General features: G+C 50.8%; 1 protein-coding gene across 1 annotated transcript in view; it reads left to right on the forward strand.

Moving 5' to 3' along the window:
* Positions 1–15,498, forward strand: part of LOC106737019 (melanotransferrin-like) — a 34,698-nt gene that overhangs the window by 12,059 nt on the left and 7,141 nt on the right. Inside the window, exons 5-13 of the mRNA XM_014595680.3 lie at positions 812–994; positions 1,372–1,522; positions 5,107–5,174; positions 6,070–6,257; positions 6,658–6,838; positions 9,475–9,626; positions 11,415–11,511; positions 12,981–13,175; positions 14,613–14,769. Of these exons, the coding sequence (XP_014451166.1) occupies positions 812–994; positions 1,372–1,522; positions 5,107–5,174; positions 6,070–6,257; positions 6,658–6,838; positions 9,475–9,626; positions 11,415–11,511; positions 12,981–13,175; positions 14,613–14,769 (1,372 nt within the window). The remainder of the gene's footprint in view (positions 1–811; positions 995–1,371; positions 1,523–5,106; positions 5,175–6,069; positions 6,258–6,657; positions 6,839–9,474; positions 9,627–11,414; positions 11,512–12,980; positions 13,176–14,612; positions 14,770–15,498) is intronic.

Here is a 15,498-nt window from a genome sequence, read left to right on the forward strand (position 1 = left end):
CCATCCTGTTCTCATCGGCCCACCCCAGTAACCTGTCCAGGTCCGATTGCAGCCTGTCCCTCTCCTCCAGCGTACCCACTTCTCCCCACATCTTAGTGTCGTCCGCGAACTTGAACAAGGTGCTTTTCACCCCCTCGTCCAAGTCGCTGATGAAGATGTTGAACAGTGCGGGCCCAAGGACCGAGCCCTGGGGGACCCATTGCCCACATCCCTCCAGGTCAAAAATGACCCCTCCACCACCACTGTCTGGGTGCGGCCCTCCAGCCGGTTAGTGACCCATCTCACTGTGTAGGTGTCGACGCCAGCGTCCCCTAGTTTTTTAATGAGGATGGGGTGAGAGACAGTGTCGAAGGCCTTCCTGAAGTCCGGAAAGACTGTGGCACCCGAACGGTCCCTTCTGCCTTTACATGCTACAGATCTGCGAACCTAAGCTAACAACGTGCCAGGGAGAAGTAGGGCTACATCCTGGCAGTGCTCATGGGTCTGCTGCTAAAAGCAGAAGTGACATTTTTAAACAAAGTTAACTGTGGAATCCTTTTAACAAGTAACCCCACTTAAATCAGCTCAGTCCGTTTTCCTGGCAGTTGTATTTAAAGAAGAAAAGACAACCGTGGTCTGTATTCATCGGGGGAGTGGAATCGCACCAGGGTCTGAGCTCTGCACCCTTTGCTTATGGAGGTGGGGACTGCCCATGTCATGTCAGCGTGTCTCAGCTGAGTAGTGCCTCACATTATGCTGTAATGTAGTGCAGTGTCCCCCTCTAGCAGACGTGCTAGTTTATTTTACCTGATTCCCTTTTGTCCCTGCGCAGAGATGGGCACGTCGTACTACGCGGTGGCCGTTACCAGAAAAGATTCCTTCATTACTATCAACAGTTTGGAGGGTGCAAGGTCGTGCCACACTGGCATCAACAGGACAGTGGGCTGGAACGTGCCCGTTGGCTACCTCATCGACAGTGGCCGCCTGGCAGTGATGGGATGCAATATCCCCACAGGTAAGAGCTCCTGTAACCTGCTCTTCCGAGGACCCACGTGAGCCCTGCTCTCCCAGCGGCCCTCGCCTGGGCAAGACCATGGCCCCCCTCAGTGGAGTGAGCTTTCACCAGGGCAGGAGGTGAGCAGGGCGGCTGGGTTTGCCTCCTGCTGTTCAGTCTTACTGGGAATTGTCCTGGGGCAGCTCAGGTCAGAGTCCAGCCCCAGGTCTCTATTTCCAGATTAGTTTCCTGAAAGCAAGGAGAAGCTTGTAATAAGTTTTAAATGTTTTATGGGACAGTGGAGGGAGGGTACCTTCAGGGTTTGTTCAAGTGTGATTGTGGGGACAGGGGGCTTGTTTTTGTTGCTAAAATCATCTCACCCCCAATTTTACCTGCAGCTGTTAGTGAATATTTCAATGCAAGCTGTGTGCCTGGGGCCAATGCTGCAAATTACCCCAAATCCCTCTGCCAACTCTGCAGAGGAGATGGGCAGAGCAAGTGTGAGAGAAATTCAGATGAGCCCTATTACGACTACAGTGGCGCCTTCAGGTAGGTGGTAGCATTTCGCCTGTAGTGTCTGTGCCCTTCGGCCTGGTGTCTGAGCACCACCGACCTTAACAGCATGCCAGAGAGCCAGGGAATAACATGGACAGACAATCTGCTCAGACATAACCGAGTCCTGAGCAAGAGCCAGCCCCTGTGACTTCTTACCTCCAGTTCACCTGCCGAGCCAAGTGTTTGGCAAATCTGAATCTTCATATTTCAAGGGCAGGTTGGGGCTCTTCATATCCCTTCCTCTGTTCCCCCCGGATTTGCCTTGGCAGCTCTACCACCGTTTTCCTTTACTTGTCCTGTGCTGCCCGCAAGCTGCATTCGTGCCCCCGTAAATAGCCAGCCCTCCCGGCTCCAAGGGCCAGGCCCTCCCAGATGCTGTAAGTGAAGAAAGCTGTATTGTTTTATTATAAACAGTGGCCCCTCCTCCTCCTCCTGTGATTTTAGTTTGTCTCGGGTTGTAAACTGTCCAGAGCTGAGAGTTTCTGGATATTTATGTCTTGCACTGCATGGAGCTCATTGACAACTCTCACAGATTTCGTAGACATTCGGGCTGGAAGGGACCTCAGGAGATCATTGAGTCCAGCCCCCCCGCCCCAGGGGCAGGGAGTCAGCTGGAGTCAGAGGATCCCAGAAAGATAAGTGTCCAAACATTTCTTAAAGGAGTCCAGAGCAGGTGCCTGCACCGCCTCTGGAGGGAGCCCGTTCCAGGCCTTGGGGGCTCGGGCAGTAAAGAAGTTTTCCTTATGTCCAGCCTGAAACGGTCCTGGAGGAGTTTGTGACGGTTGGTCCTTGTCGTCCCTTGGGGCGCTCTGGTGAGCAGGTGTTCCCCCAGATCCTGATGCACGCCCCGATGTACTGAGAGGCAGCCACCAGGTCCCCCTGAGCCTGCGCTTCTCCAGGCTGAAGTCCCATGGCTCTCAGCCTGTCTTCATAAGGCCTCTTCTCTTTTCCTCTGATCATGCGCATGGCTCTCCTCTGGACTCTCAGTCTTCTCCACATCTGTCTTGAATTGTAGAGCCCAGAACTGGACGCAGTACTCCAGCTGCGACCTCACCAAGGCCGAGTACAGCGGGAGGGTGTCATCCTGAGATTTACTTGAGAAACATCTGTGGATGCAAGCCAGAGTTGGTTTGCTTTACCAGCTGCAACACCGCATTGGTGGCTCATGTTCATCTTGTGATCGCTCGTGACCCCCAAGTCTCTCTTGGCCTTGGTGCTAGCAAGGGTAGCACTGCCGAGCTTATAAGCATGCTGTGGGTTTTTTCCCTCAAGGTGGAGTACCTTGCATTTATCTATATTGAATGTCACCAGGTTTGTACCTGCCCACTTTTTCAACCCATCCAAGCCAGCCTGGATCACCAGCCTATCCGCAGGTGTGGACACTCTACCCCGAAGTTTGGTGTCATTGGCAACCTTGGCCAGTCCACTTCTAACACCAGTATCTACATCGTTGATAAAGACATTAAAGACAGCCGGTCCAAGGATTGACCCTTGGGGGACACCACTGGTCACAGAGCGCCACGATGATTCACTTCCGTCGACCACCGCTCTCTGAGTCCAGCCTCGGAGCCACTTCCCCAGCCATCGGACTGGGATGTAGCTGAGACCACAGTTGGCCAATTCTTCCCAGAGGAGATCATGGGACACCAGATCAAAGGCTTTTTTAAAGTCCACATTTTTTATGTCAATCTCTTCTCCCTTGTCCAGGGGATATGTCACCTGGTCCGAGGAGGAGAGGAGATTGGTCAGGCAAGACCTACCTGCAACAAACCCGTGCTGGCTGTCCCTCAGCCAGCCGGTCAAGGATGGTTTCTTTGATGATTTTTTCTAGCATCTTTCCAGGGATTGAGGTCAAGCTGACTGGTCTGTAGCTCCCTGGATCTACTTCCCTCCCTGTCTTGAAGACGGGAGTTTTCGAGTATCTTTGCCAGTGGCTGGGCTGTGACTCCTGCGAGCTCCTTAAGTACTCTGGGGTGCAATGTGTTGGGACCCGCTGACTTGAAGGTGTCCAGCCTCTCCAGGTGTCCCTTTACAAGGTCTACACCATTGCCGGGTATAAATTCATCCTCACCCTGGCCATCCCACATCTTGCTAGGCAGGGCGGTCCCTTGGAGTTGATGAAAACCCCATGTGAAGTACCCATTAAGCTAGTTAGCTTTTTCCTGGGTGTTGGTTGTCAGTTGTCCCATTTGGTTTAGCAGGGGTCCAATGTTACCTTTGCTTTTCTTCCGACTCCCCACATACCTAAAAAAGGACTTTTTATTGTCCTGGACACGTGTAGCCAGGTGGAGTTTGGTCGCAGCCTTGGCTTCCCTGGTCTGCTCCCTGCAGGTACGGACCAGTGCAGGATCATCCTCCTTGGAGGTGATTCCAGGCTTCCATCCTTTATACGCCTCTCCTTTTTGGCGTAGGAGGTCTACGAGTTCCCTGCTGAGCCAAGGGGGTTGCTGTGCCCTTCTGCTACCTTTCCTGAAAGATGGCATGGATATCCCTTGTGCTTTCAGGATCGATCCCTTAAGGAGCAGCCACTCCTCTTGGACTCCTCTCCCTGTCGAGTTGTGGTCCCTTAGGGCCTTGACAAGGAGCCTCCTAAGCTTATCAAGGTCAGCTTTCCTGAAGTCAAGGACTTCTGCATTGCTGACTGACTTGCCAGCTTTGCGATGGATAGCAAAAGGATCAGCTCTTGGTCACTGTCTCCCAGCTTCCCTTCGATCTTTAGGTTGCTGACTACATCATCCCCTTCAGCCAGTACCAGGTCCAGCAGCGCTTTACCTCTTGTTGGTCCACAGACTTCTTGGGTCAGCTAGAGCTCGTCCACGCACCTGAGGAAGCTTTGCGACCGTTCGGATTTGGCCGAGTGCTCTTCCCATGAGATGTCTGGGTAGTTGAAGTCTCCCGTGACAGCCATGCTCTGGGAGCGTGCAGCCTTTGCCAGCTCCCTGGCGAAGTCCTGGTCGAGCTCTTGTTCCTGGTTAGGGGGTCTGTAGTAGACTCTTACTAAACTGTGTCCCCTGTGCCACGTTCCCCTCGTATTTTAACCCAGAGGGTCTCTAGTCGCCCTCCCTGGGTGCCGATGTCGACTTGCAGGGGGGTGTAACTTTCCTTGACATAGAGCTACATCCCCACCCCTTCTATCTGCATGATCTGTCCTGTACAGAGTATAGCCGTCCATGCCTATGGCCCAGTCAGAGGTGGAGTCCCACCAGGTCTCCGTTATTCCTGTGAGATCGTAGTCATTCTTGTTTAGCAGGAGGACCAGTTCCTCCTGTTTGTTCCCCGAGCTCCCGGCAGTGGTGTACAGACACATAAGCATCCCATTGGGAGCCCTTGGCTTCCTTGCACTCCCAGGTGGACGCTGTTCCAGGTCTGGGCTAGGACAAATAATAGGAGAGTTTTTCTCTCCATTCTAGTAGCCATTGGTCTTTGCCTTGATCCTCACATCAGTGCATGGTTTAGTTTCTCTTAGTGATGGTCTTGGGGCACATCATACTCTACAGGCCTGTGCTCATCACTGAGCAGTGTCCTGTGGTGATGGGTAGCCCTGTACAAGTGTGTAAGCACCGTCATATTTATCCTAGGTGTCTGGCTGAAGGGGCGGGAGATGTGGCCTTTGTGAAGCACAGCACGGTGTCCGAAAACACGGACGGTGAGTCGCCCAGAGTTTGACAATGCCAGGAACCAGCGTCTGTGTAGAGAGGATGGTGGTGTGGGATGCAGCACCAGAACCCGAGGAGGAGGAGAGAGCTTAGACACCGTCCTTGAGTGTGCTGGCGGTTGCAGCAGGGAGCACAGTGGGGTTTCTGACAGCCCACGGAAGCAGAGATTGACCTGAACTCAAGTCCTGGACCCGAGCAAACCTGAGCTTTGCTGGGTGTTTAAAATTTGAAAACAGATTGGCTTTGGCTCCTTGCAACCTGGAAACCTCAGCAACTTGAGTATAACCACTTGTCCGGGGCGGGCAATCCTAACCAAAGCAACTTCCCCTACACTCAAAGCGCTTTGTGCAGACTGCCTCTAAATGTAATGCTGCTCAGCCAGCATGTGGATCCATTGTTACGTCTGTTCACTGCAGAAGTCCAGGGGGAGGGATGGGGGAAACAGATAGTCTAGGCTGCTCTTGTGGCCCTGCATTGTGGGACTGCTTGGGCACTGCCGCAGCGTCCCTGCCTCGCCATCATTCAGGGTGTCCTTGGTGCTGCTCTGGCTTACGGCCAGCTGCCTGCAGTCTCATAGGACTGTGTTGGCAGCTTGAGTAGTTCCAGCCCTTCCCACAGCCACGTCCCCCCGCCGGGGTCAGGGTGACGAGGCAGCATTCAGCCACTCCAGAGACTTCACTCCCTGGGGACTTCTCCCTACTTCACTTTGTTCTCGTGGCAAAGCAGGTGGAGGGCAGCTGCGAATCGCAGCCCATTGATCGGGCCCCTCCCAGCCCCCCGCACCAGGCAGGTAGGGCAGATGGGGCTGGAGGGGGTGTGACAAATGTGTCAGTAACTCAACCCAAATCTGCAGCCGTTCCATAAGTGTGTCCTGTCTGATCTCAGGCCAGACTCTGCCTTCCTGGTCCCAGCAGCTCCGCTCCAGTGACTTCCAGCTCCTCTGCCGTGACGGCAGCACAGCTGAGGTCACTGAATGGCGGAGCTGCCACCTGGCCCGTGTGCCGGCTCACGCTGTCGTTGTCAGACCTGACACTGATGGGTCACGTGTCTTCCAGATGCTCGACCAGGGGCAGGTGAGTCCTGTCCTTGTCCCTGGTGTTTGTTATGGTTGGCTTCATCCCCCCCAGACTGATCCTGGGAGACACTGGCCTCCTGTTGCTCGGGGGGAGCAGAGGGCATTCGGTACCTGGACACGTTAGGTCCAGATATGGGTTTGGCCAATGGATGGTGCTGGAGCTGGAAAGCTGCATGCTGCAGCTTTTGCCCCCAGGTACCAAGGGGCCCTGTGGGTGTAAAGCTTCTGCCTTGCACTTGGCTTATCCCGCGGCCGTTTCACGGGGCAAGGGGCTGCTACCAGCCCCTGTGCAGGACTGCTGCCCCTTAGCCCCAGGGCTTCGGCTGTGCGGAGATGAAGGGTACTCGAACACAGCAGTGCTTGCCTCACGGGTGTTTTCTCTTTCCTTCATGTCACAGCAAAGGTTCCGTGGCGAAGGCTCCAGCTTTCAGATGTTTGACTCGGCGACCTACAGCGGGAAGAACCTCCTCTTCAAGGACTCCACCACGGCCCTGGTTCCCATCACCAACCAGACCTACCAGGCTTGGCTAGGGGAGGAGTACCTACATGCCATGCAGGGCTTGGGCTGTGATCCCAGCAGTAAGTTGAGCCTTTGGATTTCCCTCCGTAACTGGGAGTATTGGTGCCCTGCACCAAGACAGGCCCCCTTTGCTTGGTTTTAGTTCAGGTCTGCATCCTGAGATCCTTGGGGCACCATGGGCCCGATCTCCTGCTGAAGGGGGGAAGACGGATGCTCTGAAGTGACCATGAAGCACCGTGCTCCCCTGCTCCAGCTGCGGCAGTGTGGGAGAAGCTGAGTTATTTCTCCCAAACAAACCAGTCGGGCTGTGTTTCTATGCCAGGCGGTGGGCACAGGCAACTGAGCGCTTATTCTGAGCTCAGTACAAAGATCCAGAGACAAGGTCGCAGAGGCTAATGCTCCGTTTCATCACAGTCCACTCCCAGGTCTGACGCAGAGATGGATCTCCTGGCGGGCAGCACAGATACAGTACTGTGTCGTCATCATGCTGCCACCTTCAGTGAGGCACCGAGGATGAGATCCCTATTCTACCTCGGTTTTTGTTCCACATCCTTCTCCTTGGTGCTTTAGCTCCTGGTTTTCCATTCTCCCTTCACCAGATTAAGGATTTTAGCTTTTGAGTCTCACATTCACAATCCTCAGGCTGGAGTCTGGAGTCACCAGAGCTCCACTGCAAACTGCATGAGGTGCAGACAAGCCTGGCTGGTCAGATTTTAGTCTGGCAAATAGGAACTGTTACCAGGAAAGACTGACCTGCAATTTCCCTTCCCGTGTCCTTCTTTCCCTTCAGTACCTAGTATTTTCTGAGTTTCAATATGCTGAATGCCCACCTTCAGTCAAATAACGTGTTGCAGAAACCTGTGAAATGCACGGCTCCAAATCCTGCTGCCTTAGGCGAGCGACTACGGGTGTCGGAGGGATGGTGTCGTCACTTTTCAATGGGAGCTTTCCTTGAGTGCGGACCGAGTGAAATTGGTCACAGCGTTTGGCTGTCTTGGGCTGTGTCGTTCTACCAGGCGGATTGCTTGGACGCTTCCTGCCTAGGAGGCCTCGTCCCACTCCAGGAACAAGCTGTCTCACCAAAGCCATGCAGGGCTTTCCTCCCATTTTTCAGGAGTCACCCCTTGACATCCAGAACAGTGCTCTGCCTCCTGTCTGTTAGCCCTTTCCATCTCCTTCTCTTAATCTATGGCCTGCTCCGCAGGCAGTTTAAAGCAGCCACAGATGCGTTCAGCTAATTTGGAGCCCTGGATTTATTCATCGTGGGCTTGCCATGGATCTTCCCCCATGCCATATCCTCACCTGTCTTGGGGTAGGAGCACACAGTTAAGAGAATATGATGGATCCCACCACCCCGAGTCATTGTTTCAGGCCTCTGCATATTTAGACAGGCCTAGTTACATTCAGGTCATGTTTTCAAACATTTAATTTGCATCTGTACATGCTCAGAACACATTTAAACAAAGGCACAGGCTTAACAGATGCCTCCAGGAGCCAGAATCCCGATAGCTTAGTCCATCACAAGTAAGAAGCTGCTGGACTGGTTCATAGAATCGTAGAAGATTTGGGTTAGGAGGGGCTCAGAAGGTCATTTCGTCCAACCCCCTCCTCAAAACAGGACCATCCCCAACTACATCATCCCAGCCAAGGCTTTGTCCAGTCGTGCCTTAAACACCTCCAAGGATGGAGATACCACCACTCTCTGGGTAACCTGTTCCAGTGCTTTACTAACCTCATAGTGAGGTAGTTTTTCCTAATATCCAACCTCAACTTCCCTTGCTGCAGCTTGAGCCCATTGCTCCTTGTCCTGTCATCTGCCCCACTGAGACCAGCTCAGCTCCATCTTCTTTGCAGCCGCCCTGCAGGGAGGTGAAGGCTGCTATTCAATCCCCCTCGGTCTTCTCTTCTCCACACCAAATCAGCCCAGTTCCCCCAGCCTCTCCTCACAAGTCATGTCTCCCAGCCCCACAACCATTTGTGTTGCTCTCTGCTGGACTCTCTCCAATGTGACCACATCCTTTCTGTAGTGGGGGCCCAAAACTGGACACAGGACTCCAGATGTGTCCTCCCCGGTGCTGAATAGAGGGGAAGAATCACTTCCTTCGATCTGCTGGCAACACTCTTGCTCCTACCGATTCAGCCCAGGATGCCGTTAGCCTTCTTGGCAACAAGGGCACACTGCTGGCTCCTATTCAGCCTTTTTGTCCACTGTCAGCCCTTTTCTGCAGGTCCTTTTTTTGCAGAGCTGCTGCCAGACAGTCAGCCCCAGCCTGCACCAGTGCAGGGGATTGCTCCCTCCTAAGTGCAGGACTTTGCACTTGCCCTTGTTGAACCACAAGAGATTTCTTTTGGCCCAATCCTCCAATTTGTCTAAGTAATTTCTTTTGGCCCTACCCTCCAGCACATCTACTACTCCCCCCAGCTTGGTGTCATCTGCAGACTTGCTGAGGGTGCATCCAGCCCATCTTCCAGGTCGTTGATAAAGACATTGAACAAAACCGGCCCCAGGACCGGTCCCTGGGGAACTGCACGTGATACCGGCTGTGTACTAGACAGTGTGTATGTTTAACAAATTGAGGTGCCCAGAAATGTGGTAGTAGGCACTGTACATACATTCCTACACCCTAAAAATGAACCAACCAACCCAGAATGCACATGCTCTAATCCTAGGTGTTTGCTTTCATGTTTAATGTAGGGTTGCCAGAGAGCCTGCGTTGGTGTGTTGTGTCCACAGAGGAGATCTGGAAGTGTGGCAAAATGGCTGATGCCTTTAAGAAAAAGAACTTGAAACCAGAGATCCAGTGCGTCTCAGCCGGGACCAAAGAGCAGTGTATGGAAATGGTCCAGGTAAGCTTGTGACCACACTTTACGTGAACCATGCTTGTTCCTGGCAATCAGCTGTGGTACTAGAAGAGCCAATGCACATATGTGAGACTCCCGTTTTCTGAGTTAGGATCACAGCTGCTTCACTGTGGTATTGGTGCAGATAACAGAGGGAAGAAGGTCCCGTAACAATAATTACTAGCTGCCTTTTCAAATGCTTTACTGCACAGGCCTTTGCAGACGAGATGTTGTCTGGCTATCTCCAGCTTACCCAGGCTTTTTTTTTAAAAAGATTTGCTATCAATTTTCCCTTGCCATGGCAGGCAGGTTACCGACAAGACCCCGGGCTGTCTGTCGTACTTTATAGATGGCGTAATCCCTTAGCAGTCAGCAAACCTAGTGTTACAAGCAGCCCACTGTAGTTACCAGTCTCTGGTAAGTGGACGCAGTTGCACATTACAAGTGCTACCAAGCCAGCGGGGCCTGGATGCAGTCCAGTCACTACTTCTGTGCCTGGGGCTATAGGAAGCATGCTCAGGATTGAGACCTTTTGTCTAATGCATTGTCGTAGTGCACTCCACTGTGCCTGGAGGCAGCAAGGCCTCCCTGGTGTGCAGGCTGAGCCATGCTGTTGTTCTGAGATTGTGCAGAATGGGTTTCTTGAAGAAGAATTCCAAGCAAATCAACGTGCGTAGCCTAAAAGTCACAGGCAAGACTTGAGTGCGTGGCTTGGATCCTTTCCTACCGGGGCGGGACAGACAGATGCACATTGCTAAATGGCTCAAGGTCTCTCAAATATTCTGTAATCCTATGGGCCTTTCTCCACTGAAATCTAGCTATTCCATTCGCACTAGAACGTGCGTTTTGTTTGGCAATATATTTAGTCACATACAGATGTGACTTAAAAAGATGGGTTTCCTCCTTCTATCCATCCACAAATTGTAGCTGTTCTCTGCAAGGGAAAGAATGTTATTGAATTGTACACAAAAAGAGGGGGATGAAAATATCCATGGGGCAGACTCTATTTTACTAGTAAAGAAGTAATATTTCCCTCTCTGAGCTCTGCAGCAGATCAGGCTTGGATTTGAGTCAGTTTTGTGTTGTTTGCCAGTGTAGGGGAACTTTTCCAAAACGTCAATAATAAAACTGCGGTGAGTACTGAGGCTACCTCTGTCCTGTTCCACTTGGGAATGAGACGTCTTCTATGACTCACCGGTCCCTGGCTCCCTGCTAAGTGGAAAGGGAGCCTCATTTCCTCCCCACTGGCCTCTTGGTTTCTCTACCCCAGGTCAGAATACAGGGCTGCTTTCGCCGGCACGTGCTCTACATCCCCAGGCTGCTTCTAGCTTGAGAGAGTGGCTAGCAGCAGCAGGAAGGTGAAGAGGCCTTGGCAAGAGGTTGATAGAGCTCATGTCTAGCAAGAACCGCAGCTTGCTTTTGCTGCCGGGTAGTCAGATGCCCTGGCATTGCAGTATCACCAGTAACTTGGGTGATGTTAAGCATCTTAAAGCCAGCCTGTGTCTTAAGGACTAAATCAACTGCTGTTGACACTTTCTGCATTTCAGCATCTGAGGCCTGTCTGAGTAAAGGGTTTTATTCTGTGCTTAATTGGTGTGAAGTGTTAGAAAATTAATTTGGGATTATCTGCATAACTGCTATGGAGTAGGGCCTGGAAGTGTGCTGTACAGGCCACAATGTACTTTATGGAGCTGCTAATGTTGTGCCTCCTGAGCGTAGCTGTGGGATGCGTGATCCCGCCTTGTCAAGGACTTTTTCTTTTTCATGCAACTCCTGCGTTGTATTTATTTTCAGAAAAAGGAGAGTGATGCTGTAACTCTGGGTGGAGCTGATATTTATACTGCTGGGAAGACATATGGCCTGGTGCCAGCTGCAGGGGAAAGTTACTCTGGTAAGGAGAGGGAACATAGGCCTTCTGTTGTCCAGGCTGCCTGCTCCTTGGCTGTTTTCAAAACACCTCTCAAGACAGTCTGTGGTCACTGGACCCACCTGGAAATTATTTTCAAAAGGAAGCTAACTAGTTCCTTTAATCCCCAAATCCCCCCCTTGAACTGAAGTGCCTGTGTGGACAGAACAGGCTCCCCCTGTGGAGCTTGTTGGCTGAAATAATCTGGGAAGAAGGAAGACTGTGTCATATGCTCAGTATGGACCTCACGTGTATTCACCTCCTTTCTATCTCGAGCACAAAACAAGATGTGCTCTTGTCACTTATCACACAACGAGGTTCGTACTACTCCAGGAATCTGGCATTACCCAGTAGTGGATGAATGCTAAGCAGAAAGACAGAGTGTAGGAGTAAGGACACCAGAGCATATGAGACTGTTTGTGGACTGTGATGTAAAGTCATGATGTTAATATAGAAAAGAGATGCTTGAGGGGGGACATGATAAGGGTTTACAAAATACTAAACGGCGAAGAAAAAGTAAAACAGGGGTTTATTACTTACTCTCTCTCAATACAAGAACAAGAGGTCACAAAATGAAACCAGTAGGTAGTAAGTTTAAGACTAGCAAAAGGAAGTTCTTTGTTGCCCAACTTGTAACTAAGGTGTGGAACTCGTGGCCCCCACACGAACGTGGTGGCAGCTGACAGGTTAGCCAGATTGGAAGAAAGGATTGGACACGTTCTTGGAGCTACAGCACATGGGAGCTAGGGATGCAGCCTCTGAATCAGAGCTTCCTAGACCTTCAGTGCCGGAGGCGGCAAGGGGGAGAGGAGCAGTGGAAAAAAACCCTGCTCAGAGCCAGTTCACTCTCCCTTCCAGCATCTGTGCTCTGCCTCCGTGAGACAGGATACGGGGCAAGATGAACCCATGGTCTGACCCAGGACATGGCAGTTCTTATGCTCTTATAATGGATTTTACAAAGATCTTGGTGGGCTGGAAAGGGTTCAGAAGCTGCAGAAATGAGCTGCTGTCTGGGACTAGCTATCTGCATAATCTGTAGAGAGTCCCACACCCCCACCTGCAGATTTTATTTGTAAACAACATGCTTTCTAAGGCAGTTTGGCAAGTAGTTTTGGACCCAAATATAGTTTTGTAAAAGTGAGGGGAAAAAGGAAGCAGGGAATTGAACCAGATTTTAATAGGTATAGTTTAATGACATTAAAAAAAATCTCTCCAGATTGAGAGAGCAATAAAAACATCTCTGTCAGTGAAAGGCTGCGTATGAATGCCACATCTCATTGTAACCCAGATTAAAGAGACCCGTGTACTGTAATGGGAAGAGGACTGCAATTGCTGGTGCAGTCTCCTTCATGCAGAGCGTGTTAGCAAGTCAGCAGCACCAAATGAGACGATGCACGCGCAGGCTGTCACTGAGACGTTCAGGAAGAGGTAATGTGTCTTTTTGTTTCCGCAAGCTGACGACAGCAGCAGCGCGTACTACGCTGTGGCGCTAGTGAAACGGAACGCTTCCAGCGCCTTCGCCTTCAGTGACCTGAACGGGAAAAAGTCCTGTCACACGGGGTATGGGAGAACTGCTGGATGGAGCATTCCCATTGGCCTGCTTATTAAAAGGGGCTTTATTAAGCCCAAGGACTGTAACCTTCCTCAAGGTAAGTGGGAACACGCCACAGACAAAACATGCATGTTGGTCACTGGGAAAACATTCCAAAGAGAAATTCCATAGCCTGGTGGTCTGCTGGTCCACGTTTCACACTGGGAAAGCTCTAGTACGTTTTCATCTTAATGCCTCAGGCGCTAGATCTGCTGTGCCTGGCCAGGCTAATGGGAGTGATGTGCATCTTTAGAATACGTCTTGTAGGTGGAGAAATCTTTCACCGCAATTTCTGCAAAAACTTTATAGGCTCAGTCCTTCAACCCTTAGTCTCCTGCAAGTTATCCATATACCAGGAGTGTCACGGACTCTGCCTCACTGTGTCCCTCTAGGGATAACTGAGGTCGGTGTAGGAGCATATGTGAGCAAAGGTTGCAGGAGCAGGCCTCTGTTACAACCTTGGAAAATCAATCCTGTCTGTCTAATCAGCTTATCTCATCACTTATCTGTATGTCAGGATATTGTAAAAGCTTGGGTCAAATGTTAGTGATTGGCTCTCCCTTGTAACCTTTGCTGTACAGGCAATCCTCAACTTAAAACGTTTCGAGTTGCAATGTTTCTCGCTTACAACATTTATAAACTGACACCCTGTTTTGACTTTACGATGCTTGATCTGACATCATGCCACACCAGCAAACAAGTTTACTGCATTGCCCATCTCCCTGGAGTCTGTCCAGGCTTCCTTGGATGCTTTCTTTAAGAGCAGACAAGACTCCAGAAAAACCTGCAGCCGGGACTCCTGAGAAGACTCCAGCCGAGATCCCTTCAAAAAGTCCAGCAAAGTCACCTCAAAGAAGCCCTTCCAAATCAATACGATTGCTATTTACAATATAAACACATTAATGTAGCTATATTACTCATCTATAATTGGTTGAGTACAAAATTTTGGGTTATTTTTGGTGAAAACAGGGTATTTGGGCCTTGGTTCAGGAACCAATCCCCCATTTATAACATTGTTTCCTATGGGCAAATCGGTTCCAAGTTACAACGTTTCGACTTAAGATGCGCTTTCAGGTACCAGTTATGTCGTAAGTCTGAGGACTGCCCGGATGGGAAACACTAGTTACTGCCTATAAACGAGTACGTTAGTGACTTCCTGCTTTGAAATGTCATTGCAGGAAATAAAATTCAATGCAATGGTGTCTATTTTAAACTACATTTAGAGATGTTATGGTTTAATGGAAAAGCAAAGGGACTGGGTGCAAGGGACTTACTGCCGACTTCTTTGCCTTTGCTATCACTCCAGAGCGCTGGGCAGTTTCCTTAGTTAACCACATAAACAGCATTTTGAAGTTGCTTCAGCAGCTGTAACCCGTCACTCCTGCTAAGCTTGTGTGGCATCTTCCTGAGACTTGCACTGGCAAGTAATTTAATAACACTGTAACCTTGCTTTGTTGTGAAAAGCTCATTCTCACCTCTGTCTTTCCCTTCCTAGCTGTGAGTGACTTTTTCTCCGCTAGCTGTGTGCCTTCAGCTAATAGGGACAATTATCCATCAAAACTGTGTGAGCTCTGCATTGGAGATGGCAATGGCAACAACAAGTGTGCTGCGACTAGCCAGGAACGGTATTATAGCTACAGTGGAGCCTTCAGGTAATGAATGAATGTAGTCACTGTTACTATCCAGAAGAAGGTGAGGAATTATTCTGCAATATCAAATAACAAAATGTATTGGTTGCTGCGGGGGTGGGGGGGGGCTCCCAGTGCTTGTCAGGAACCTTAACATGGCAGTTGTCCTGAAACCTCTTCCAGCAACGATAATGTGCTAAAAGGCTCTGCCTCACGTAGCATCCTCCCCCTTGTCTTGCCTCCCCCGGTATCTCAGGCTTTTACCAGGGTGTGTGCACGCCGTAGCTCATTGGAAAATGCCTTTGTCCGTTCCCGTGCCGTTGTGGGGAAAAGGGGCGTGAGGCTCCAGGCTGGTTGAGAAGTTTCCAAACTCTAAACCACCTCCCTGGTCTACGTGCAGTGCTCTAGAAGAGACAAATGTAATGCTCAGACCTGATGTTTCCCTGACCAGAACAATGCTTTTATTGAAGCAGCCTCCTTCAGTATCAGGGTAATACCAGGAGCGGACCCCAATAGGGCTCTGTACTTACACTTCCTGCAGCAGCTGCAGCATCCCTCCCAGTTTCCTCTTGCTTAAGTTTACATCTACACATACGGACTCAGTTTAAATGGACTGAATCCCAATAGACTGACCCATCCCGGCTGCCCCTTTCAGGGCAGCACTAATCCTTTGCTGAACCTCCCTCCTGTGGGCCCCAGGTCGGACATCCCTAGAGCAGATTTTTCCATCCCTCTCTGCTGCGCTGTCCCAAC

Source organism: Alligator mississippiensis, chromosome 7 (genome assembly GCF_030867095.1).
Source record: "Alligator mississippiensis isolate rAllMis1 chromosome 7, rAllMis1, whole genome shotgun sequence".
Classification (NCBI taxonomy): domain Eukaryota; kingdom Metazoa; phylum Chordata; order Crocodylia; family Alligatoridae; genus Alligator; species Alligator mississippiensis.